The sequence below is a fragment of the Pangasianodon hypophthalmus genome, chromosome 25 (genome assembly GCF_027358585.1).
Source record: "Pangasianodon hypophthalmus isolate fPanHyp1 chromosome 25, fPanHyp1.pri, whole genome shotgun sequence".
Lineage (NCBI taxonomy): Eukaryota > Metazoa > Chordata > Actinopteri > Siluriformes > Pangasiidae > Pangasianodon > Pangasianodon hypophthalmus.
The window spans coordinates 15,196,298-15,223,917 of NC_069734.1; the positions used below are offsets into that span (position 1 = coordinate 15,196,298).

Genomic DNA, 27,620 nt, shown 5'->3' on the forward strand with positions numbered 1-27,620 from the left:
CGTTTAAGTAGGTTCTGAAGACTCGAGTAAAACCTGTACCTGTAGCTCTGCACACTCGCAGTGTGTGGTAGTGCGCGAGCTGCATCTGGACGTTAGTATCTTCACACAGGTTTCATCCTCTGGGCTTGCACAGGCGCGCGCGAGGGACGGCAAGGACGCGCGAGCGAGCGCGCGCGCGCGCGCTTCTGTGTGAAGCCGCACGCGCGCGCGAGTCGCCGCGCTTCCGTTTTCATTCTCGCGCGCACCTATAGCGTGTACGTCACACACCAGAGAGACGGTATGTACTGATTTTTTCACCCTACTACCGACTCACTCTGTCGTATTCAGAATGGAATGTCGTGCTAATGTTTCCACAGCAGGTCGTGCTGAGAGGAACTGAAGCGCGCTAGCAATGGACAGGTCCTGTTAGCTGGGGCTGAATCCCAAACGGAATCTTATAGGATATATAGTGCACTTGAAAGGGTCTACAAACTATTGGTTCTGTCTTTTTTTATTTATTTATTTAAAAAAAAAAAAAAAACCTCAGTGCTTCACAGGTGGCGTGATATTTTGACATTGCGTCTAGTGTGCTAGTGTGGTGTGGAGGTACATTGAGTTAATATAGGGTGTAGTGCACTTGTATAGGGAACATGGAGTAATTTGAAATTCAGCCAGGAGTGCTCCACAGCATCTCCAAAGCAGACTGGAAATGTAAAGTGTGTTTATGCTTCAACTTCTTGGGTAAGGTTTTTTTTTTTTTTTTGTACCACACTCCAGTGAACACCTTTTAGCTTTTAAAAAGTTTTTTCTTTTTAATTGAATGTAGTTTCCTTTTTTTTTTTTTTTTTTTTTTTTTAGCCTATATACCTGAAGGTTATAATTTTTTGTTTATATACACACTGGTTTGTTTGTTTATTTATTTTCTTTGTTTGTTTAAAATTTCAGGTATAACTTTTTTTTTTTTTAATCCTTTTTGTTTTTTTTAACCTCATGGTAATTTTTAATGTGTTTGTTTTAAGCAAAATGTTACAACAATCTGTGCATGAAAGGGTTAACTTCAATTACATGAACAAACTACCTATAAGTAGATTGAACTATACAAACTTGATATTTGTATTATTTATAGTATATCAACTTGATATCCTTTATTTTAGTACTTGTGTTTTGGTTCTATTTAACAAATTTGCCATTGTGGTCTTTTTCATGGAATACACCAAATGCTTATATGGCCTTAAGCCACGCCCCCTCAGTGACCTGGTATTCCAGCTTGGCAGAATGTTCTGGATCATTTGCATTTTATTTATTATTATTATTATTATTATTACATATTTACATTTATGGCATTTAGCAGACACCCTTAGCAACACTTCAAGCACTATTCCTCAGACTGTGGCATAATTTTGCAATTACAAAATAATTTTTTTTTTTTGTTCAACTTAATTAGGCAATGTTACCTAATATAGGGAGTGCTAATATAGAAGAGCTAATTTCTTTAACCAGGGTTGCCAGGTTTCAGTAACATTTCCAGCCCAACTGCATTTCCAAAGACCTGAAACTAGCCCAAAAATTGGGGCATTGGGTAAGCAAGTCACATTTTTCTTTCTTTTTTTTTTTTTTCCTTTGGGGAAAAGAGTCACTGTGGTGCTCATGTATTTCTATTGTACAGACGTTACATACTCCATAATCCCCTTTTCCTCCTCTTAAAATTTTTCCATTATATCTTGCATCAGAAATGGTTCTGTACAGCATACTCACTTTTTTTGTGTCTATTCCTGTTGCTTTTACTTTATCCAAACAAATCAACGTGCTACAACCGATGATAACATTGAGGCGGATGGGCTACAACGGCAAGAACAGGAATCTGAGGCTACAAAGTGGGGGGGGAAAAAGTCATCTGGTCTTTTTCCAACCTTCGACTGTCCAGTTTTGGAACAATTGCTTTGAATGTTGCATAGCCTTCACACCATATACACACTTGTACAGCAATATTGTTTATAAGCCCCTGCTTCTCCATGCTAACTAGCCTGCAAAAGTGGTACTTCAGAAACATTTGCATGTCTGAACCCACACTATTAATTAAGTAGTGGATGAAAAGTGCCCAGAAGTACCTGAAGCATGCAAACACCTAGCATTCAGTCTCATAATTCTAGCGGTACGTGGCATGGGTTCTAAGTTGATTAGCCAAACATGAGAAATGATTGCTTGATTATGAATCGATAGCATGAAATATTGATTTAGGAAGCTGCCTAGGAACTGGTCTACGTTTTTGCCTTTTCTGTCTTTATGCACATGGATCTTGTGGCTGACTCGCACTTATAAATGTAAGCCACTCTTATAAAAATAAATCCTGTCAAGGATCCTTTGAAAAGCACTAAAGATACAGATTAAAGACCATTATCAATCACGTATCCTTTTTACTCTGGACAGTGACAACGGCACACGTGCTTTCATTTGCATTCATCTTGTTCGACTGTGTTGACCTTTTAAATTCATTAAGAAAGGGCTAAAACATGATGGGTGTGCTGTTCTAGGAAAGTAATCAGTGATGGGCTGATACAAAGTGCTGACACTGGAGACTCCTTCCAGAAAACGTCAACATTTCAACAATTACACACGTTATTATAAATATGTGATTTGCCTTGCAACTGGAACTACAGTCAGAGCTGCTGCTGTTATTAAGAATTCAGCAGTGCTGTGGTGTAAGTATTGATATATTCACCTGCTTATCTATTCATAACTGTGTTCTTGACTGCGTCTTCCTAGGTTTGCGATCACAAAGACACATGATCAGGCAGAAAACATTCATGTCGACATTATGGGTTGTGGCGCCTCAGTAGCCACTGAGAACCAAGGAAGGCCGTCAGAAATCGGTAAGTGGATATGGTATTGTATTTTAGGGAGTAACAATCAACTAGTTTTGCACAATACCAGTTCCAAGATTAGTTCTTTTACACCACACATCAAGTAACAATCTGTATCTTTGCATATGTATATGTATAGTATAGTATAATATATGTATAGTATATGTATTCATCGTTTTTCTCTCTAGTGCACTCTTGAATCTCACTTTGTGCCACTGACTGAAAGTAGATCAAGTGCACTGTAATCAAACAACTTTAAAACTTTTGAGTTCAATTCCTCCTCTTTCTCCTCACACAGATTTGATGGTCAAGCCGCCCAGCCCAGTACTGAGTAAGCAAGCGCCTGGCCTTTACATCATCTTTCTGTCTCTTCAATATTAAAAAAGCTTTTCTTTATGGTCCGTTCAGTTTTACAAGTGTCTTAAAGGCTCACTCTACTTGGATTACTGATTTTTTTTTTTTTTTTTTTTTTGGGTGGCTTTGTCAACAAAAAACATTTATTTATACAGAGTGTCCCAAGAGTCTCCATACACAGGGGATTATGTTCGCCAGCACCACGTCAGTTGTGCCTTCGTCAGAAGATGTTCGTGGATGTCCGCTTCTCGGTTGGTCTGCAACACTTCCGGTCTTTTTGAATTTGTTAATAAGTTTGACAGCAATGTCGCGTGTGATGTGCTTGCAGTGTTTCCTGTTAAAGTCAGTCGCAACCTTGCGACAGCTTCCTGAACCATTGAATGATTTCAATACGTTATTCTTTTGTCAAAGGCGTTCTTAAAGGTTATCTGAAAAAAAAAAATCAAATAAACTAAGAAAATTAAACATTTCGGAAGACATTTTGCTTAAAAAATGTTAGTTTATGGAGACTCTCGGGACACCCTGTATATTTATGTATTTATGGTAAGCATATTTTAACTGGAAATTGATAAGAGATGAAGATGAAACCCATGGAAAACTTATTGAATGTCGCAGTGGCTGTGTTCTGGAAAACAGCCAAAAATGTTAAAAATCTTTTATTTTATTAACAAATATTGCATTTTTCTGTCTATAACAGTCTATAAAAGTTGACCCCATCTTCTACAAGAAACTAAAAGTATACATAATCGAAATGACATGACTAGATCTTCCTGCATCTGAAAGCTCATGTATGTGGAAGAAGGCGGATAGCGCTTGCCTCCAATTGGGCGTGATGCAGCATGAGCAGCAGTTAAAGATGTGATTGGCTGGCTTCATGTGTCTCAGAGGAAGCACGTTTCAACCCTCACTCTCCCCAGTGGACCAAGACCAAATTAGGGAGAAAATGGGGGTTGGGGAACTGCAGTCAGTCTGACGAAAGATGTCCAAAATCTTAAAATCTTCAGTTCAGGAAGATCTGCAGTTTTCAGAAATGCAGTGCATATAGGAGAAAATACCACGTGAAGGATTTTTCCCAAGCGGCCACTCTCATGTTGGGTCTCTGGGTTCATTCTTTGAGTTGATTTAATGAAATAAGCTATAAACACTCGTTGGAGTGGGCCTTTGCTATGACCTTTAATATCCAGGAAGCTATTTGCAAAGTCCAGTGGCTTTAGATAAACAGCAGAACCTTCATTAACAAATGAAATATATACGGCAAATATCATGAAGAATCAGTTCATTGACTGGTGGAGAAAAACAACGAGCCCACCTTGACTAGCTCTGTTTGCCCATGTTGTTAATGAAGGCTGCTCCACCTCTTTTCCCCCATGTTCTTTACCCCTTCCTGCACTCTCAGCAACTCTTTCAGCACATCTTTAATTAGCAGCCATGATGCCAATCTCCAGAGGCTTTGCTTATTTTTAGTGGCACTACTGCACTCCAGCATGTTTTGAAAGATTTAAGTGTCCTTATGTCAACTGACATGAGTGTGTGTGTGTAGAAAGAGTTAGATTGATCTTCTGAAAATAGGAACGCAGTCTATTTATAGTAGTTCTGACATAATGCTGTGTTAATGTTGTGGTAGGAAGTGCGCTGTGAGTGGTTTACGCTTGGTGTCTCATCATTGTGCTTTTAATGTGGTTTCCTGCAGAATTCCTAGTATTTTAGGTTTGTAAGGATTTATGGCTCGTGGTGTTTAATAGCTGATCCATTGTACACCACAGCAAAGTTTTTAATTAGATTTGATGTGAATAGTGGGTGGAGTGAGACGAGAAATCCTATATTATGGAATCACGTGTATTATTTCCTGTCCACATATACGTAGCGATGAAAGCTGCAGTACTGATCCAGCGCTGGTACCGGCGTTACATCGCCCGGCTCGAGATCAGGAGACGATACACTTGGAACATCTTCCAGTCCATAGAGTACGCGGGAGAACAGGACCAGTTACAGGTAACGTCGAAACAAATAATCAAAATGGAGTTTACACAACTATTCATTTTTTTACTAGTCAAGCAGTAACTCAAAAAATTAGTTGACAAGTTACTTCAAGCAAAAACTGATTTTGGAGAGTGGAATTTTAACTTTGGCACATTGTTTCTAAAACAGTCTCACATCTCTGATACTTCAATCCTGTAACACACACAGTCACTCTAAATTTCTCAAAATGCATCTCAATTTGTTTCCCAAGCTTACAGTCTATGGTTGGGGTTAAATAGTAAAAAAAAAAAAAAAAAATGATATGTTAAGTGTACAACCCAGTATCCCAGTTTTCAGAGTATCTATTAACAACTACAAGAGGAAAAGAGATTAAATTGTGGTATATAACACTGAGTGGTGTTACTGAAATGCATATAATACCAAACTAATGATAATACAGCTTATCTTTACGATGTTTCTGATATATGATGGTCATAACTGGTCATTTCACAGAAGCTCTATTTTGTTTTCCTAAAGCTTTCCAGTTTCTTCAGCTTCATGTTGGATAACTTCACACATCTCAATGGGAATGGACCAGGTACTGAGATTGTCACCTATACAGTAAAATACGTCTGCTCATTAAACCAGTCATGTAGCAGCAACTCAATTCTAAGTACGGGGCAAATGTGAATTGCGAACCAGTCACTCAAATCGCTTTCTGAGATGGTTATACACTCAGTGGCCATGTTCATAGGAACACCTGTACCCCTGCTCATTCATATGCATAAAAAGATACAGATACAGGTCAAAGAGCTTCAGTTATTGTTCACATCAAAAAGAGCCTAGAGAGTTTACGAAGAAGGGTTCAAAAAACATCCAGTGATCAGATGTTCTGCAGGCAGAAAAGCCTTGTTGATGAGAGAGGTCAGAGGAGAATGGCCAGACAGGAAGGCTACAGTAACTCAAATAAGCACTCTTTACAACTGTGGTGAGCAGAAAAGCATCTCAGAATGCACAACACAACAAACCTTCAGGCGGATGGGCTGCAACAGCTGAAAACCACATCGTGTTCCACTCCTGTCAGCCAAGAATCTGAGGCTGCAGTGGGAAGTTTTAACAAACTTCAGCTGTCCAGTTTTATCCCTGAGAAACATCCTGTACAAATAAACAGGTCTAACACATTTATGTTCATGTTCTGTTCCAATATTCAATTCAATTAAGTTTTATTTGTATAGCACTTTTGACAATGGACATTGTCACAAAGCAGCTTTACAGAAATATATAAAATCGGGATATAAATTTTAAATTTATGAATTTATTCCTAATGAGCAAGCCAGAGGTGACGGTGGCAAGGAAAAACTCCCTGAGACGATATGAGGAAGAAACCTTGAGAGGAACCAGACTCAAAAGGGAACCCATCCTCATCTGGGTGACAATGAATAGTGCCCTAGAAGTAGGACATCAGACAGGACCGGAGAGCAGGATCAGGATCACTGGCATCTCAGGAGAAGGATGTGTAGCTAGAGAGAGAGAGAGAGAGGGAGATTAAGTATGCTAATTGTCACGTAAAGGTTAAAGGATAGTACATTGTGTGCAGAGTGCAAGTGGGACTCTGGCAAAACTAGCTATGACAGCATAACTAAAAGGGAGAGCCAGAAGGTGACGGACATGAGGGCACCCCGGGACATAAAGCGGCCAGCCACTCCCCTGTCAACCAACCTGAGTGAAAGCATGAGAGTAGTGGGGGTGACAGCATCCAAATATCCCAGTTCACCACAACACTCTATGCCTGTGAACCCTCCAGACCTGCTCCTTTACCTAAGAAAAAAAACTATTTACAAAAGGCTTGACTAAACAAATATGTTTTCAGCCGAGACTTAAACACTGAGACTGTGTCCGAGTCCTGAACACTAACTGGAAGGCTGTTCCATAACTGTGGGGCTTTGTAAGAGAAAGCTCTACCCCCTGCTGTAGCGTTCACTATTCAAGGTACCAACAAGTAGCCTGCACCTTTTGATCGAAGTAGACAGGGCGGATCATAAAAGACCAAAATTTCACTCGGGTACTGCAGTGTGAGACCATTCAGTGCTTTATAAGTCAATAGCAGTATTCTATAATATTCAACTGTCCAGTTTTTCACTACAGTGAGTCTGTGCCCACTGTCTCAGATTCCTGTTCTTGGCTCCTCCAAAGCCATTTTGGAAAAAAAAATCAGTCATCGAGAAAGTAATCCACATTACCCCTGCTATTGTCTTTCACACGTGCCTTCTCAGTCACTGCTGATGACGTTTTTTTCACTGATGATGTGTGTGTGTTAAGTTAGCTTAAATAAATTAGCCCCAAGGCACATGAAATCTAGGGAGAAGTGTAATCAATTAACACGACCGTCACTGATATACTGAAGCTGAGGTTGTGCTAGGAAGAAATCCACTCTAGTCTTGCTTCTTCAGATCATTCTGTGTATTTTCCATTGGCGGTGGTGCTGTTCTTGGCTCTACAGTAGTAAAAAAGAATCCACCTTAAGCAGGACAACGTGTCATGATACAATCCACATGTCAGCTCAAGCTTGTTCAGCTAACATGTTAATGAGCTAATGCCTCCACAGACACCAGATTTCAGTCACATTTCAGGGAAGAAGAGATTACAGCCAACAAATCTGCAGCAAATAAACAACATGGACTGGAATCTTTAAGGAAGCTTTACAGCTTCAGAAGCACTTTGCTTAAACAGCTGGTGAAGGACTTTTGTCCAAAACACCCCGTTTCTCTGGAAACTTTGTATACTACACTTAACTTTTACCACATCTGCAGTTATATACGTAAAATCAATAATGGCATGTAATCATTCCCATACACGTCAAACTTTTTTTCACATTCTGTTTACATCCTAACAGAGCTTTTGATGTTCTTTCATCCAGCAACTCCTCTTTCTCACATTTCAGTGCCTAGCTTTCTATCCTTTCATATCAAACGAGCAGACCCCCTTTTAACCATCATGCACCTATCCTAATGGTTTAAAACATTTACTATGGAGGGACACAGTTGCTTAGCAACACAAGGAGATACCACTTTGAGCTGTGCTGTTGTGCCAGAAATGCATCAAGCGGACAATTAACCCAAGCTAATCCAAAACAAAGCCTTGGAAAGCCTTTCCAAGACTACCAGAAACCTGGGATGCTAACTGAATTAGGTGATGTTCGTGCATCATAGATGACCTAAACAACCTGAACAATGAAAATGTTTGTGTGGATGTTTCCATAGAAAGATACAAAAGCAAGCCAGCTATCATGGTTGGTGGTCTTTGCCAAAACATAATAATAATAAAATAAAATAAATTTCTGGCAGAAGTGCACAATATAGTGTATTTCCATAGCAGGTTATGAGCCTCATTTAAAAAATTGACATATCTTCACTTTAGAAACAAATGGACGTATCCTCATTCCAAATGTAATTGAGTACATCAATTACAAAAAAAAAAAAAAAACACCTTGGATGGCGCTTCATGCACACACACATTCATACCTAGGGGCAATTTAGCATAGCCAGTCCATCTACTGACATGTTTTTGGGAGGAAACCCGCGTAGACACTGAGCGAACATGCGAAACTTCACATAGACTCCTTTGTCCAATTCTGTAGTTTGTCTTTGTGCATTGTCGTATAGTCAGAGTTTTGGTTATTCACTCATTTGGTGAAGAATCACTCTCTGAGACTAATTAAGAGTGGGATAATATGATCAGTATATAATTAAGCTCAGACTAATGGCAATAACCATCCATAGCTGTTGAACACGGTTTTGCTTACATAATCAGCAACCCCAGTAAACACTTGAGCAAGGTTGTGAGCACTTCCTCCTGTCCAGTGCAAACAGCTGTTCATGATGTCTGGCGTCCCTTTGAATAGATTCACGGCAAACAATCAAACATTTACATGTTCACAAAAGGCACAATAGAGACAATGTCTACAAATCTCAGTACATAATTAGCAGCCATTCAGACTGAAGTGTGTGTGTGTGATGGCCACGTTGCATCCCAGTCCATACTGGCTGTTGCTTTGGGAAAACAATATCCAGGATTTTAGATCATTCAAACACAACAATAGATAGCATTGTTATTTATATTAGCAGGGCTGACTGGTATAAATGGACTAGCAGGGACTAGCAGGCCTCCTTCTCTTTCAAAGAAAAAAATACATAAAAATTAAGCCAGCCGTATCGTCTTATTAATCAAGAACACCAACACATAGAAAATATATAAAATGGAATAAAGCAGAGGCTGGAGCTGATTTCATTCTAACCCAGACTATAGATTCACACAGACTAATGTTGACAGTCACCTCAAGTGATAAAAAACACATAAATTACTCTCTTGGTCGTTGATTTTTCAAAATGCCTTTGCAGGAGAAACTAGAAGTAAATATACTACGCACAAATTTTCCATTCAAAGTACAAATCATCCAAAATGTCAGATTTGTGTGGTTTGAGTGAAGGAGCTAGCTAACAGCAAGGCCGGCTTTTCTGCTTTCTACACAGCGTGATTACTTTTTAAATTTAGAAGCACTTTGCATATACAGCTGACGAAGGTCTTTTGTCCATAACACCCCGTTTCTCTGGAAACTTTGTATACTACACTTAATTTTTACACACTGTTATATACATAGAATCACTTGACTTCACAAATGGTGCTGCCTAGCTTCCTAACTGCCTATCTGTTCCTGTGTGTATGTGTAATAATTTTTTGCGTATAATGATACCCCATGCTATAAGACTCAATGTTAATGGTTTCATAATTGTAACACTGAGTTATTCATAGATAGTAGAATTTTTCAGCCCTCCCATTCAGTATCGTGACCAGCCATCACTGAGTATTACAGTGGTTAGGTCATGTGAGGTAAAATGGACTTGAAATGCTTTTGTAAAAGACCTCCATCTCTAATTTACTCTCCTACCTGGGCCAACACCTCAGATCAGAAGACTGCTCTGTTGTGTAACGTCTATTTTCTCACTAAAACTGGACATTGAAGGTGATGACCAGGTGATGTTTTTTCTAGTCTTTATTTGTCGAGTTTCGGTGAACCTGTGCCCACTGTAGCCTCAGATTCCTGTTCTTGGCTGACAGGAGTGAAAACTGATGTGGTTTTCTGCTGTTGTAGCCAATCCGCCTCACAGTTCAACACCATGTGCATTCCGAGATGCTTTTCTGCTCACCATGTTTGTAAAGAGTGATTATTTGAGTTACCACAGCCTTCTTGTCGGATTGAACTAGCCTGGCCCTTCTCCTCTGACCTCTCTCATCAAAAAAGCATTTCTGCCCACAGACCTGCTGCTAACTGGATGTTTTTTGTTTTTCTCACCAATCTGTGTAAATTCTGTGGGGTTGTTGTCCATGAAAATCCCAGTTACTGAAATACTCAAACCAAGTGACTGCTACTTCTACACCATGTGCTTGTCAGTTATCATGGTTTGAGATGTAGCTCATAACAGTGAGCAGTACAGAAAATATATTCCAGTTTTAGCTCTTTATGTAGGCATGTGAGTTGATAAATTCATTAATAAAGATATATATCTTATCCATAGGCAGCTTAAAACATAGCAATAGGTAGAGTATTGCTTTTAAGTCAAATGAATTAACCATGTCCCTTTTTTTTTTCTTTTGCTTTATGGGTTTTTTTTTCCCTGCTTTTGCTTTTTATTTTTATTTTTATTTTTTATTTTTTTTTATATTGTCCAGATCTGATCTCTCACCTGCTGGACCCGGCCGTAGACCCTGTAACAGAGGAACTCAGACAGTACAAGTACGAGCAGATCACAGTTCCCGAGTCATACATCGGCCCTCGCCTCTCCTTCCCCCTGAGCGTCACTGATACCAACACCCTGCTCAGCGCCTTCAAGGAGCAGCAGGTACAACACACTGCAACTTTAACCAAGTGACCACCTGTGAACGATGCTGTCCTGAGTTTAGAGTGAGATAGCCAAACACATTTTGGGTGTCATGTTAGCTAGAGCAAACAGTCTGATGCATAGTGTAGTCCTTTGTGGTATTTTATATGTATATTTATTGAGCCAATTCCACAAAAAGAGAGAAAAACAGAATTTTCAGTAAGGCTTCCTATAGAGTCATGTTTATTGATGAATTCTTGATGTTCTATAACAGCAGCTATGGTAGTAGTAGACAAAGCACAGGTTTATTAATGTGCTCATAGTGTATTTCAGTGTAATAATTTGCACAGGGACTTGTATGGTGGACACTCAAACAAAGTATTCTGGTTAATTCTTCACTGTCTTATAAACATGTTGCTGCTTATCATTGTGATGGCATGCGATGGACCGCACTACTGTTATGACCGATAATGAATTGACACTGATCATGACCGATATCTGCCGATAATGACACAAATTTCAAATGTAACCAGTGATTGCCTGACGTGTAGATTTTTAAGAAGCATACCCAAAAAAGTGAAGCTGTACGTATTACACTTATTTATTTGGCAGGCAAAATCACCAATTCAACAGTGGTACAGTTCTGCGATTTTAAACTCCTAACCATTTTTTTCCACTGAATGTCTTAACTAGTTGTATTTCTTCTCCCTAGATTCTCCATGCCAAATACGTGCTGCAGCTACTTCATGAGACGCAGAAGTTTCTAAAACAGATGCCAAATGTCATCTACCTGTCATCGTCCTATGCCAAGGAAATCACAATCTGCGGTAAGATTTAAACCTTGCACACATTCGATTGTGTTCCCTGTGCTTTCTATTTAGCACTAATGATTTCAAGCAGAGCTCCCGCCATTCTCTGAGTCGTGTTTCCCATTTCGAATGCATGCACGAGCAAAGTGTCTCCCAAATGAAGTGTGTATTTATGCAGCACTTTACGAAGCACTTCTTTGCACCTCAATGGCCTTCTTCTGATAGGAGCAGACGCCTGAATGGCGCTTCAGATCAAATGAAGACACGAGGCGCAGCTAATGGCAGCATTCCAACATGAAAATGTTGCATCTGATTTCTATAAACATGAACCTTTTTTTTTTTTTTTTTTTTTTTCTCCCCCATTCACATTAAAGCCCAGAACGAAATGGCTCTTCAGATATGAATGAATTGTATTCAGATGCTAATAAGTGTTTTATTATGAGCAGTAATGGCTCTGCTGCTTTAGTTTCACACACTTGCTATAGTATTCATAAATAGTGTTTATGGCCTAATCAAATCTGAAAAATTTGTCAAGAACACTGATAACATCTGAAACGGTGAAATGAAGAGCGATATGTTAAATCAAACAGTTGAACGATGAAAGTGGGTTGTTTTTTTTTGTTTTTTTTCCGTGTTAATTCATTTTTACATTTGCCTGATTTTACCTTTGTTTAAAATTAAAGAATCACATTGTGCTTGAACTCCATGACTCCCCTGATTGGGGAATCTTAATATTTTTGGCAAACCAGTCAGCCCTTAATATTTTACCTCTCTCCAGAAGCATGCAACATCATCTTTATTTTCACTGCAGGTGACCTACATGGAAGACTAGATGATTTGCTCCTTATATTCTATAAGGTAATAAGTCAAGCTCTCATCATAAATGCTATAGTTTTTAGTTGGTTATAATTTCAAGCTTGTTTAAATTCAACAAAAGAAAGGTGTGTATGTATGTGTATATATATATATATATATGTATATATGTGTATATATGTGTATATGTGTCATCATATACATTCATATACCCTACTACTTATGACAATCAGTGGGTTCCACTCACCATAATGACACCTGCAATTACTATTAGCACCCTCTACTGATCTGCATATAAATATCAGCATGCATATAAATCCTGTGTAGTTCAGGAAAAAAAAAAAACATCACCTGGCCATGAAACTGCTCATCAGTCAATTGTCCAATTAGGTTTGAGCCTGTGAAATGGAGTGACTCTGTAAAAATGGCTGTAATTACTAAATGGTGCAATGTTTTTGTTAAACCCCTTGAGTTAAAGCTGAAAAGTCTACACTTCAATCACATCTTGATTGCTTCATTTCAAATCCATTGTGGTGGTGTAGAGAGGCAAAATTACCAAAATTGTGTCACTGTCCAAATATCTATGGACCTGACTGTAGTTATGTTTAAGGTTGTGAAATGTTGATAAAGCAAGTTAGTTCCTGTTATCACTTATGTAGCTCTTTTTTTTTTTCACCAGGTTCTCTTTTATTAACACCTTCTGACCGATCACGAGAATGAGAATCAATTCGACGGCGCTGTGGTACAAATAAAAATGAATGGCACACAAAATAAAATAGCCTCTAATACAAATGCACAACGTCACACAAGGTTATTTATTACATAGGAGCGTTATAGTATACACCAGCTCATGACAGATATATTTTATAGCTAGCATCACATGCTACCTGAAAGCTAGCAGAGTTTGAGAAGCTCTTTAAGGCTAGAGATTTAATGTACTAGTTTAGCAATGTTGTTTTCCACTAGTGATGAAAAATATTCAAGTGAAAATGAGTGTAAATAGAGAAGCATGTGGCAATCCATTTTTTGAAGCAGCTATGTGAAATAAGGGATGTAGAAGGCTTTTGACGATAACGTTGATTTGGTTATTTCAGGGTTGCTAGATTCCTAGAATGGTCTTTGTTCACTTCCTGCCATAGCTCCCAGTATCAATCTCTATAATCCACCATTTCAAGAATATCCAACAAGTATTTTGTTTGATCATGATCATTTACTGACAAAGCTTAAGGACTCATTCCAAGCTGTACAAAAAAATGTAGCTTTGGACTGGACTAGAGGTCGGTGAGGAATAAATGATTGTAATTGTGCGGAGAGAAATGTGTGGGGTAGTGAAACTGAACAACCAGGCTGACATGATACCTAGTTTTCATAAAAGATAAGAATCGAGAGGCCATTCGAAGAGATAAAGAAGATTATTGATGGCTGTTTTAAATTTCAATACACTTTTTTTTTTCAGTAGAGTGTTTTTATATTAAAATTGGAACACTCTTGGCATTGGACTGTATGCCTGTATTGTTCCTCAAAACATTATAATGTTCTGCTTTTTTCTAGAACGGTCTGCCATCTGCTGAGAACCCCTACATATTCAACGGGGACTTTGTGGATCGTGGTAAGAAGTCCATGGAAATTATCATCATCCTATTTGCCTTTCTGCTCCTCTACCCAGATCACATGCACCTCAATCGAGGCAACCATGAGGATCACATCATGAACCTGAGGTAGCATAACGATCTCACTGCCTAGTTCATATTCATATTCACAATTACGTGCTGTTTAAAAATTTCGTGGAATGATTCCCAAGGAATACCTAAAAAAAAAAAACCACCTAAAGGAATTACTATTGGTCCTCTTTCAGATATGGCTTTACAAAAGAAGTGATGCAGAAGTACAAGGTATTATCTTTTCACGTATATAGAATTTTGCTACTCGGTGGTTGTTATTTGAGTTTCATCCAGTGGTGTTTTTTTTTATTTTGATTTTCTGCAGACCCACGGGAGAGAAATCCTCCAGCTCCTTCAGGACGTGTTCAGCCTGCTCCCAATTGCTACCATTATCGATAACAAAGTCCTCATTGTTCATGGCGGCATCTCGGATGAAACTGACTTGGACTTTCTAAGCTCTGTTGAAAGACACAAGGTGAGTTTAAATCCTCCTATGTGAGTGTTTTATCCTCCTGTAACGCCAGATTCACCTCCTCAGCTATCAAGACCTTAGTGAGACAAGTCAGGTGTGTTTAAGAAAACAAGCATGGGGATAAAAAAAAAAAAAAAAAAGTTCTTGTTTTTTCTTTATTTTCAATGATATTGTGATGTACACTCACTGTCCACTTTAATAGAAATACGTGTACACCTGCACATTCATGCAGTTATCTAATCAGCCAAGTCATCATCCTAGAAACTGTTGTGTGTGAAATTCCCAGGAGATCAACAATTTCTGAAATACTCAAACCAAACCTTCTGGTACTAACATCCCTGCTATGGTCAAAGTCACAGAGATCACGCTTTTTCTTCATTCTGATGTTTGATGTGAAAATTAACTGAAGCTCTTGACCTGTATCTGCCTGATTTTTTTGCACTTCACTGTTGCCACGTGATTGGCCGATTAGACAACTGCATGAATGTGCATGTGTATAGGTGTTCCGAATAAAGTGGATGGTGAGTGTAGATTGAAAGCTCAACACCGTTCCGCAAATTATAGATTGAAAGTAAATTATTGATTTAAAAAATCTTTTTTTATTTCGTGATTGCAGTGCCATTTAGCCTTTCTTTGCTTATTAGTATTATTATTTTTGAGCACTGAATCTATAAGCATCAATCTCATCTTTGCTGATAGCCTGCATTTGGCTCAATATTGGCACAATATCATTTAAAATAGAGAAAAAAGAATGACAGAACTTAAATTTCTTCTTCCCATGATCTTCAGGAAATTCAGCTGATATGATATGGCATGTTGAACAAATGGCTTATGAAAAATCTAAATATTTAATAGGTGTGAATGTGTTCAGGTAAGTAGGTATTATAGGTATTTTTCAGCCAGTTTTAGTGATGAGTCCATAATAGATCATCAGCAGTCATGTTACAAACTCGGTCACAGGTTTAATAAGCATGAACAAAGTGGATTATTTGCCGTATCATTCTTTTTTTTTTTTTCTCAAAAATGGAGGAGAAACTAAGAGTCGGTAGTCTGAGCACACACTGTCCGATCAAAACACCAAGTACACAAAAGAACAGAGGAGAGAACTGTGAATTTAGTGCTTTGTTCGTTGGAATTAAAGGATTGCAGTTTTTCTATTTATCTGGTACTAGGAGAAATGGTGGCATGAAGCCAGTAGAGTCTTGCGGTCTTGAAGCATTAAAAAAATTATAAATCACTAATGCAGCTTACTGCCTTTAAGTGTGATATTTCAAGGCAATATCTTTAAGTCTCAGGGCTGCCTGCATGCATCCCTCAGCTCTAGAGAGAGGCTGGAGGGTAGGATATTTGATCTGGAATGCCTGTCCTTGAAAAGCAAACGCTCAAAAAAATAAATAAATAAATAAAAAAATACCTGTGTTCCAGTCTGATGGGTACATTTTGACATCAAAAGTACATTGCACAGATTCACCAGTGTATCCCAGTTTGTGGCTGCACAACATACAGTAAATAACACTTGATAGACTTATGTGTAGAAGAACCCCTTGTTCTGACCATGTGGTCTGCCTCTGTCCAAGAGAAAATGAATAGATTGTACTTCTATCCAAGAGAAAATGAACTTGGAACAGAGCAGCCACTTGATGGGATTTGAAATTGTCCTGGGTCGATGGCGGACTTTATTTATCCCTGTTCTTCATGGAAACAGGGCTCTCTAGTGGTGGGGAGTTTCTTTTGGTCGTCAGTTCTGTGACGCCGTCCATTTAGGACTCGTCAGAGGCCAACGGAATTTATGAAGGCACCTCCTAGACGACAGGCCAGGTTGTGGCAATTGGAGGATGCCACCTGGCCGATCCATTCGGCTGATCTAGTTACAATTCTGACACAGAAGGTTTGACAGCAACAGATGTCACCTGTGCATTTGCATTCAGTGCTTGGGAATCGTGCGTCTGAATATAATGCTTTGTCCAGTGAACCACTAGTGACATGCTCCAAGTGTCAACGGGAGGCATGCATGTTAGCTAAAGCGTGTGCCACAGAGCTCAGGGGCAGTGCAGTAAATAGTTTAAAAGCCTCCTGTAACACCATCAGTGCATGCAAGTTGGTAAAAACTAATTTTACTTCAGATACGCTTCCGGACCCTGCTGAAGCCAGAGTTGCTGTTTGTTCACAGTTTGCATAGAGTTTAGACCTTGTGCAACACGATTCCTATGGCCCATAACCCATCAAAACTGAGGCTGTGCATATTGTGGAAACCAGCTAACTCAGTTGTTAACCACGAAGAGAATGCATAATGCTGTGAAAAAAAAACCTCTGCATCGGTAGAAGGAGTGTCATCCCCGCTAGTCATCAGACAGCAGGTGATAAATGGATGAATTGCCGAGAAAGTAAAAAAATGGCTCGTTGATGAAATGAGGGATTAGCTTAGAGTACTTCAAATTCCAGTTTGCTTTAGCAATCTGGCATGAACAAGGGGGTAGAGGAGAAAAGGCCCTGCTTTAGTCCCAGTTTGTTGTTTTTAGGAAGCATCCTGGTCCACACTCTGTACCAGTTGGTTGTGGTAATGGACGCCACAACCAAAAAAGAAGCAGCTTAGCCACAGACCCACTAGTCAGGGGACTGCAGGGCTCCAGAACTGAGCCAGAGTGCTGCGGAGACCCTCCTGGCACCGATATGAGCAATGGAAATCCACTCCAGTCCATGTGTGCATATTTGCAAAATCCAGCTGACTTCAGCAGGTTCCATGTAGTAGAGGCCATATTATATTCACAATCTGCCAGTCAGGAGACTGGGGGGACCATGGAACTGATCTGAAGGGCCATGGGAGGCCCACATGATGCAGATATGGGGAATCAAGGAAGACCCACACTGGCCCACGTAAGCGTGTTGGCAGAATCCAGATGACTTTGCAATCTCAGTGGTGTAGAGCACGGTATGGTGAGGGTAAACCACTCGACCACGTTAGTGACTTGTTTGGACAGGTCTGTGGTTTGTAAGAGAGGGTTTGTTGAGGGCGATGTGCAAAAACCTGCGAATGACTGTGTTACACTGAGCAACAGAAAAGTTTGTAGCCAACTCATAGTGCGGCAAGCAAGGTAACAGTGGAAGCCAACTAAGGTACTAGCCACTCCAAAAAGCCTGAAGACATGATTGCAGACTAGGAGATGATAGTCTATTGCCAGCTTTGGAGGACCGGTTGTACCTGTAGCTATGACGGAATTCACAAGCTGTTCTGCAGATAGCTCCAAGATACACAGAAGGTCCAGCACGGTACAGGGCAGATAGAGTAAAATGAACCGAAGTGACAGTACGTTGTGTACTTACAGTAAGTACTGTGTCTTCATGACATTTTATGGTGCATTCGTACACACTAAATGATAGCCAGGTGTTAAACACTGCCCCCTGGTGGTTAGGAGCGGTGAAATAGAACATTATCGAAATGGACACACAAAAAAAACGATGACTGAGACTCCACTTTTTATTTTATTTTAGCCTTTTAATCTTGTATTTAAGAAATATTATTAAGAAATAATAAAAAAAAACCTCAGATTTAAGTGAAATTTGATCCAAACATAATATTTCATCTTTATATTGAGTATTGTTTTACTTTGGTTAAACATTTTTTTTTAGACCCATAGACTACACGCTGTTCTCTCCCAATGCTCAAGGTAAAGTCAGCTTTGAGGCTACCCAAGTGCAGTCTGGATCACATGCGTGTCTGCAATGACAGCAATGGCAAGTCGAAGCGGAAGGATAAGAGTCGCCTCACCTGGCAGAGCAGCAGCTCCTCTTCCTCCTCCTCCTCCTCGTTGTGCTCACCCCAGGGATCACGGTGTGCTCCCCCATCCCCCAGACTCCCTAGCCCTGCTGACATACTGCAAGTTCCCTTCCTCGACTCCATAGTGTCACTTGCTATGCCTGAGGCACCCAGAGAAGAGCTGGAGTGGAAGCAGGTAAGAGAACACTAGATGTTGTCAGAGAGTAAAAACTATAAATACTTATCACTTTTGGTTAGCTTTTAAGAAAAGAAATTGCTCTACAACAGCAATAATTTCTGCATGTGACTATTTGTCTGTCTGCTTGTGTGTCATGAGCACATAGCCAACAATCTAAAAAGTGAGACTGATGACATCACTGTTAGCTTTGCAATATTAGCAAGGAAGTAAGAAAACCTAAAGAGAAAAAGACTTGTCTACATGCTTGAAACTTGGAGCCGCTTGAAATAAACATTATGCAATTGAAATTTGAATATTAACTGGTTTCACCTTGTACTGCTACTGAAGCAGTTGTGTAGGTCTGCCATTTGTTTAATGAGGGACATTTCATATGGATTTCACAGGCATGTCATTTACAGTGCCATCGACTGTTCCTGTACAGTATGCCCATAGTGATCAAGACTTCCTGTATTTGTAATTTTACATTTGTGTTGATAGATGAACGCAATTTAAAAGTACAAGACAGAAAATACTTGATTTGTTTTTATTAATCACTATTATCTGGCACTTATGTCTGTGTGCTGTAGATTGTGGATGTGTTGTGGAGCGACCCAAAGAGCCAGAACGGATGCAGTCCGAACACGTTCCGTGGCGGAGGATGCTACTTCGGGCCCGATGTTACACGTCGGCTTCTGGAAAAGCACGGCATGCGCCTACTTATTCGATCACATGAGTGCAAGCAGGAGGGCTATGAGCTCTGCCATGATGGACAGGTCAGACACTTAAGGGGGTGGAACGATACGACAAATGCAGAGTACAAACTGGTTTTGGGTGTATTGTGGCATGTATCTAGTACGACCTGTGGCAGCCATGTTGGAAACACCATATTAATAGCATGCATGATCCTATGTGTCTAAAATTCATGCTGAAATATGAAACAAAATATATTTTAAGTAGACCTCTCGGGTTTGTTTTCATTGGTTGGTACTGAAATGAACAAATAGTCATTGACATTTGCAGGACTGTCTGTTTACTAGAATGCTTTTCTTTTGAAAGGTAATCACTATTTTCTCGGCATCTAACTACTACGAGGAGGGCAGTAATCGTGGTGCGTACATCAAGCTGGGTCCAGATCTGATCCCACGTTTCTTCCAGTACCAAGTGAGCCGCAGCACCAGGAAGCTTACTTTGCAACAGAGGTATAGTCCCTAGTCTGGATGGGTGTGTACAACTAATCACTGAGGTACACTGCATACGTATCATTCGTTTATCTTCAGGAACCACTTTAGGAACAACCTGGTCAGGGTCCCAGTAGACCCCAGGAACAGTCGGTATGATGTGGGTCGCCAGTCCCTTCACACTTTCATTCACACCTAGGGCTAATTTTAAATAGTCAGTCCACCTACCAGCATGTCTTTGGGCAGTGGGAGGAAACCAAAGAACTTGGAAGCCAAGCTCAGGATTGAATCAGTACCCTAGAGCTGTGAGGCAGTAACACTACCTACTGCACCATTGTGCCAACCTTATAATCTATACACATGAACAGAAGTGAATAAGCAAAGTAACATGGCTCAGCACTGCAATGTAATGTAAATGTGGAAAACTGCTCCAATGTTATGCAAAATTAAACCTACAATGAATTTAAAAATTGCCAACTCTTCTATAACTGGGCTTTAGCTTAACAGAATCTTAGACTCTGGCCTGTTTGTACTGGGGGAAATGTTTTTTGATGGAGGCTACAAAGTAGTGACATGGCATCTACCAAGTGCTATAAATGTGTTTGATTTCTCCCCTTTATCTTATTATTTTCTTGGGAAAAAAATGCAGGCATAGAGTATATAACAGACCTTGTACATAAAACTGTCTAGCAGCCCATAGCAACCACGTTCCGTTACCTCTCTTGTAGACAGAATATATGAGAATACTGAGACCTTCTCAAAGTATCATGTTTTAACACCCAGAGATACATAAGGACATAAAAAAGCTTCACAATGATGACATTTTTGATTAATTAAATGATTAATAATTTAAACAAATATAAGAAAAGCAAACAGAATATCACAATATACGAAAAAACTGTAAATATTGTATGGCTAAGCTTGCTTGTCCTAAATATTAGGATGCAGTTGCATTGTTACAGCATTAATATGAAGGGATGTTTACAGTAGGAGATGATTAAGTAGTGATTAAGGATAGAAATAATAATGAAAAATAATAAATGTTTATTGCTGATTGTTGAGCGTGGCTGTTGAACTGAAACTAAGCCAATCTAAACTCTAGACCTCTAACCACTTGTATGTTTAACATACATATAACATTACATTCATGAATGTTGACTTGAGGTCTTTTGTGAACAGCTCAAATCCAGGTCACTGAAAGACACCCCATAAGTACTTTGTTTGTACCCACAAATACAAAAAAGAGAAGAATGATGGGCATGGTCATTTGAACCATGGGAAACTGTGAACCTTCCTGAGACATTAGCCATGAGCCAAACTTTAGTTCCCTTCCTTCAAGGAAAGGAGATACTAAAAGGGACTAATGTAAGTCAGCAAGAGGCATTTTCAGACGTGTCTGGAATGAAAGTACAAAACTCCTTACCAATCGCAGTGCACATTCTCCCCTTCTCTGCTAATAGTAGATGTAAAGCCATCTGTTTTTGCAGAGTCTTCTGTCGAACGATGCCAATTTGCTCCATAGTGTGAATAACCTTTCAAATTTCATCCAAGGCTACAGTCATGCCATACTGTTGTACTAAAGCTGCGAAAAAATATTTTAGTTAACTGGCTACCAATTCATTGCTATGGAACAAATCATCCTTCGCTCAAGAATTTTTAGGATCTCAAAAGTGCCTATGAGCAGGCAGGTCATATGCTAAATAACATGAGCCAGACTAATAAGCCAGTGGCAGACCACTGGCAGATGATATGCATGTTTGCCAGAAAGATGTGGACAAAGGGTATGAGTGGCCTTAGTGATTTTAACTGGCAAAGATCCTTTATAAAGCTGGTGCAAACAAGGGCCTATGAACCACTGTGTGGGTTCGTGGATAGACTTCTGCACTCCCGGGCATAAGTCCACCAATCTAACATTGATCAATTGAACATTGATATCCCTCAGAGTTGACTCTGCTGCAGTACAGTATATGAACGATTGTAAGATTAGAAGTCTCACTATGTTGTGCATATATATGTTAACCCCTAACAGATGTTTAATTTCTCTTACAGTTACCATCTCAGATTTCTTCAGATTAGCATCTCGTACATATAGAACTTTCAGATTTAGCTTTATCTTGGTCACTTGTTTGTTAGCCACTTTGTTAGCCCCTTCTCTCACAGCTGTCTTAGCAGCCTCATCTGCTAGCACATTTATTCTTGCTTCTTCCATGCTTTTTGTGTGTGCTTTGACCTTTATAATGGATTTAAGTTCTACTCCAGAGTCCAATACAAAGTCAATTTTGTTTAGTCCATTTACATCAGCGCAGATAGACCATCTGCTCAATGTTGAATTAGCACCAACCGGCACCTGAGGGACGGGGAGTCTGTTCCCCCAGGGACTGCATCATGGTCTGGAGAGCCCATTTTTGGTGACCGGTTGCTTCTACTTCCCTCACCTTGCTCTTTAATGACACCATATCTCGCTCAATGCATATTAGTCCATTGACCATATCACTGTAACTGCCTACTATAACCCAGTTGGGATGAGTGAGTTTCTCTGAACTGAGCTTTATTCTGAATTGAGCTTCATTCGACTGGTTCCGAAGCCAGTTCCCAACAACAGTCCATGCTGGTGCAAGGTTTTGCTTATCTTCACTGATGGCTACATCCAGGCATCTAGTGAGTTCAGTTTTTATTTCTGGTGTCATGAAAGGACTTAGAATCATCGCACCATTCATATGAATGTAGGTTGTAAATAGATTTGAGCCAAAGAAGATCATATCATGTCTTCATACCATCTTCTGTAGGATGTCAGTGTCAGCTGCAGAAGGCATTTCATTGATCAATCAGTGTTCCTCTTCTGTGTCTAATTTTGAGAGGTTTGGCTTGAATTTCATCATCAGAATCACTGGAACTGTGACTTTCTCTCTGATCCAGCTCTGACCCAGTGTAAAGTTCCATTCCAGACAGCAGGTGGCCACGTTGTTCCGTTTTTGCAGTTTGCATGAGGCTTTGGAAGGCAGTATTGTTCAGCTCTGAAATCTGCTTTCTGATGAGAGGTGCCTACTTGGTGTGCTCACCAATGCAAAGTTCTCTTTTGCATATGCATTATGCTGAGGCATCTTCTTGACTTTTTTCGGCTTTTTCTTTTCCAGCTGAGCTGTAAGCCATTTAACCCTAGTCTTTTTTTCTCCTTGTTTCTGTATAGAGAGCTCTCTCATCTCTCTACATCACTGAATATACAATAGGACCACTAGTACACTCTGACATTTCTTGTTTTGTGGTCTTAATTTTCCGATAGGCTTTTCTGATCTCCTTTACAAGACGCAGAGTTTTCTTTGAACTTCTGAAGAAGTTCTGTCTCAGCCTTTGCTAATTCAGCTCTAGACCCCAACATGAAGATCCCATAACAACATTGCTGGTCACTTCAGTGGGATTTTTATATGCTATGGCAAGATTGGGAATCATCCTGGAATCATCCTTCAGCAAACATCACATAAGATTTCTCATGCACGCAGCATAACATCCACCCAAACCTTGTTTGCAATCTTTTCTTGAATTTACTGTTTCACTTATTGCTTTGATTTGGCCTGAGGGCTTCGAAGTGTTCCATCGCAGGGAAAAGGACAGGTGTCTTACCTCCGAGAATGTTTTATGTGAATATTTGTGTCGTTTCCTGTTGAAAAAGCATTCACAGCATCTCAGTCATATCTTACAGACGATTATTGTTAGATTATACATTAATAGAAAAAAATGATGGAACAATAATTTTAAATAATGTCCTACAAAATGTATATGATTTGGAAAGGCACACATAGACTGTATAAAGCCATACAGAGAAAGAAACAAGCCTAATTACAAGAATTGTCCATAAACCTCTGGTCCAGACCTGGGGAAAGTCCTGAAGAATACAGTAGCTGCCATCATTCAGCTCAAGCTGGAGGCCAGACAAACAAGATTCTATGGTCTGATAGACCAACTCTTTAGACTGAATGTCAAGTCATCTAGTCAATTTTATTCCTACAGTGAAGCACGATGGTGGCAGCATCGCACTGTGGTGATGGTCTTCAGCAGCAGAAACTGGAGTCTTGTCAGGATCTAAGGAAAGGTGAATGGCTCAAAGTACAGATGGATGGATGGACTTTATTGATCACTAAGGGGAATTTGGGGAATTTCAGGAAAACCCACTCAGGAGGGCTTGAAATTCGGGAGTCACTCAGCCACAGCATCTAGTTGAAGTTGGTTATAAATCTCTGGAAAGACCTGTTTACAGTGATGCTCCCCATCTAACCTGATAGAGCTGGAGAGATTTTGCAGAGAAGAATGGGATAAGATCCAAGTTCTTAGCATCATACACGTGATGAATTAAGGCAATAATTTCCACCAAGGTGCTTCAAGCAGCACACTGGGTAAAAGGTCTGAATACTTGTTTAAATGTGATATTTCAGTTTTTTAACACAGGTAGCCATGGAAACTGTATGCACCCGAACATAACATCTATTGTCACAGCTGGGGAGGTCCCTGAAACTTTAGGGGCCCAAAGTGACATCCTAATTGCCCCCACCTACCTACTCACCAATTTTTTTTATTTTTTTTTTAAAAAGAGTCTGCAGTTTTTAAGATTCTGGTGGGTTGGGGGGAGGCCCTAAACAACTTCTTATATTGATTATAGCCAAAAATGGCCTTGGTCATAGAAAATGGTCTGAACACTTGTAACTAACATATTTCAACTTTTGGTTTTTAATAAATTTACAAAACTTTGTAAAAACTCATTCATGCTTTTTAATTATTTTGGATAATAATTGGATTCATTTTAGAGTAGCAAAATGTTAAAGTGAAGGGGTCTGAATGCATTCTGAATGGCTCAAAAAAGGTTTTTTTACACTAGTGTACTTTACCGTTTCGTGTTTGGTGTACACCCAACAGTGCCAGTTCCAACTGTGGATATTTCTAATTTGAATGTGTGTTCATTTTAGAGTCAGTGTGGCTGAAAGCTCAGCTCTAAAGGCTCTGCAGGAAAAGCTGTTTGCCCATCGCTCTGATCTCATGGCTGCCTTTCAGCAATATGATATCTACAACACAGGTAAGGTAACTCAGATTAATGCTACTTTTAAATACGACTGCACTTTCTATCTCTATCGTCTTCATTTCTTTCTTGCTCTTTCACAGGCAAGATCTCCACCAATGAATGGGCTCAAGTAGTGGAATCAGTGCTGAGGTTGGATCTTCCATGGCGTACTTTGAGACCACGTCTTGTGCGCCTGGCCTCTGATGGAAATGTAGAATACGAGTCATGCTTTGAAAACATTGGTCCAGGGCAACCTATGCCACAGGTTTCACATCCTGTCATATCTATTTTTGTTCAAACCAAAAAATTAGTTGCTTCATAAATATATTTTCAAATGATATGAATATAATATATGTTATGGTCAGGTAAGACAAATAAGAACAATGTTTAAAAGTGTTTTAAAAATTATTCTTGGTGTAACAATAAGCCGGATGTTCTTCAGACTTGTTTCTGGAAGCATCATGATACAGAATCAGCGTTGGCTAAAGTCGTAAATTACCTACTGTTTTATGTTAATGCAAGCACTAGGTAATTTATGACATTAGCCCCAATCCCAGTGTTGATCATGATATTTTTTCAGTTTAGGCAGACATATTCTGAACTGGTTTAGACTATATTAGATTGGGTCTTCATCCAGTGGGATATGTCTGGTGAGAATCTACCGGGAGCCAACCAGGGGGCATCCTTGGTGCCCAAACCACTTCAGTCACTAGTATGACTTGTCTTACCTCACCTTGAGATCTTGTTGCGGTAAAGGAGCCTGTGTACTCTGGTGAACCTCAGGGCGATATCACCAGGAGCTTAACGCTACCAGAAAGGCCTCACTAAATAAAAGGGCGAGAACTTTTCCTGTTTCAATAGTCTTTACGTTGATACCTGAGCACAGATGCTTTCTCTCTGTAATGGTGACCACCTGTTGCAAGTAATGAACTCATGCAACATGTCAGACTTTAGATTGTGAATAAGCTTCTTATGTGTGGCCTAGTTGAACTTTCATTGTTGAGTCATGAACAGAACTTATCTTTATTGGGTTTTTTTTTTTTTTCCAACTTACAGGTGGCACCAAACTTAGCAGAAACACTGTACAGGTACCGAACTGACCTTGAGATCATCTTCAACATCATCGACAAGGACCATTCAGGCAAGTGTTACCTTTATAATGATGATGATGAACTGGGAAATTGATAAAAGCACAATAATGAATTTTTCAAAAAGTTCAAAGGTCTCAGTATTGAATACTGGTCTATTGGTAGCGTTGATTTCCTAACAGGTCATGTTTGTTGCCTTTGTTCCTGACTGCCATCTGTTTATCTTATGTGGCCTGCCGTTGTACTTCATCCACAACCTACAACTCAGATTTACACATTTCCTTTTATTTTTTGTTGGGTGTCATCATTTCCATTAATTTGAACTCAACTTTTTTTTTGGTCTGGCTCACTCCCCTCACCGTCCCACAATCCTTGTACATGATATGACTGTATATATTATTGATCACATTTAGGGGTGGAATTTTTCATAGGTTTTGAACCTCACCTTTTGCAGGTCAGATTTCCATCGAGGAGTTCCGCCAGACATGGAACCTGTTCAGTTCTCACTTGGGTGTGGATGTGGATGACCGAGCCATTGATGACATGGCACGCAGCATCGATTTCAACAAGGATGGCAGCATCGACTTCAATGAGTTCCTGGAGGCCTTCCGGGTCGTACATAAGCTGGATGTGAAGGACCAACAGCAAGGCTGACACACACGATCACATATGACAAGACAATATAACGCACTGTTGATCAATAGCGCAGATATTGATTGATATGAAATGAATGTATCTGTACATCTGCATTCCAATTCATTTTAATTTAATGGCAGTGGATCATAATTGCACTTCATTTAAAATTCAAAACAAATGCTGAAAAAATGGTCATATATAGTTGGTCAGCATTAATATGCTTATTAGATTTAAGCCTGCTTATTTAGGTTTGAGTTTATTCTCTTTATATTTACAGTATAATCTAGTTGAGAATACATATGTGAAACTTGTCTGTAGCACACACTGTGCTGCTACTGTATTTGATACAGTGATGAATTGATGGATAATTAGTGGATATTGATGGAATTATACTTATATAATATGTTGTACTATGGAAAAAACAGACTGTTAACTGCCAACAACACATTAGGGTCATTGTGTCTGATGTAAACTGTTCATTGCATTCAAACTTGATTTTAAACTAACGCTAAACACGGTACATATAAAACGTAAACAAGGCATGAAACAGACTCGTGCATGGCTGCATTACGGCTGCATATTTTTCCTTCCGAGACAATTCATTCTCGATACCTGAACAATAATTTGATGTATGCAAGATTTAATGCAGCCGATAAATCGGTACAATTATACAAGAGCTGTTTTCATTTGATATGATGTGATTCAGTGTTGTTGTTCGATGAGTAGTGTTCAGTTACACTTTGCTGGACTTGTGGTCAGTATCGATGAAAGAACAGCCTACAGACTGGATAGTTTCCTTTCAGAGTGTGCTGGCACTGGCTGTACCCGGATGTCCTTTTAGAGGTCATGACATTTTGGTGTATAGGTAAAAACTACTTAATAAAAACGTTTTTATTCAATTTTTAAAATAGTCATTAGGGTTTTTAACCTGCACTGTTGTACTCATTCAGAAGCA

At 39.5% G+C, this 27,620-nt stretch overlaps 1 protein-coding gene across 3 annotated transcripts; it reads left to right on the forward strand.

Annotated features, from left to right (window-relative positions):
- On the forward strand, positions 1 to 27,564 carry ppef1 (protein phosphatase, EF-hand calcium binding domain 1). 3 transcript variants are annotated; one of them, XM_053229411.1, is made up of 19 exons: positions 297 to 720; positions 1,480 to 1,558; positions 2,743 to 2,849; positions 3,139 to 3,171; positions 5,059 to 5,186; positions 5,691 to 5,751; positions 10,881 to 11,050; positions 11,742 to 11,856; positions 12,650 to 12,696; positions 14,203 to 14,369; positions 14,507 to 14,543; positions 14,638 to 14,787; positions 18,450 to 18,734; positions 19,304 to 19,489; positions 19,773 to 19,915; positions 24,850 to 24,956; positions 25,043 to 25,206; positions 25,998 to 26,082; positions 26,484 to 27,564. In XM_053229411.1, exons 3-19 carry the CDS (start codon positions 2,795 to 2,797, stop codon positions 26,681 to 26,683), a joined length of 2,133 nt encoding a protein of 710 aa, XP_053085386.1. In that variant the 5' UTR covers positions 297 to 720; positions 1,480 to 1,558; positions 2,743 to 2,794; the 3' UTR covers positions 26,684 to 27,564. The 3 variants fall into 3 exon arrangements, with proteins under 3 accessions (XP_053085387.1, XP_053085386.1, XP_053085385.1); XM_053229412.1 differs by lacking the exons at positions 297 to 720; positions 1,480 to 1,558 and adding an exon at positions 1 to 277; XM_053229410.1 differs by lacking the exon at positions 1,480 to 1,558.
- Positions 27,565 to 27,620: the final 56 nt, after the last annotated feature.

Bases quoted from the DNA above. Each gene is read 5' to 3' on its own strand.
- ppef1 (XM_053229410.1), top strand. The intron at 11,857-12,649 runs GTAAGATTTAAA...TTTTCACTGCAG, and splicing joins CAAGGAAATCACAATCTGCG to GTGACCTACATGGAAGACTA. The intron at 14,370-14,506 runs GTAGCATAACGA...GTCCTCTTTCAG, and splicing joins GATCACATCATGAACCTGAG to ATATGGCTTTACAAAAGAAG.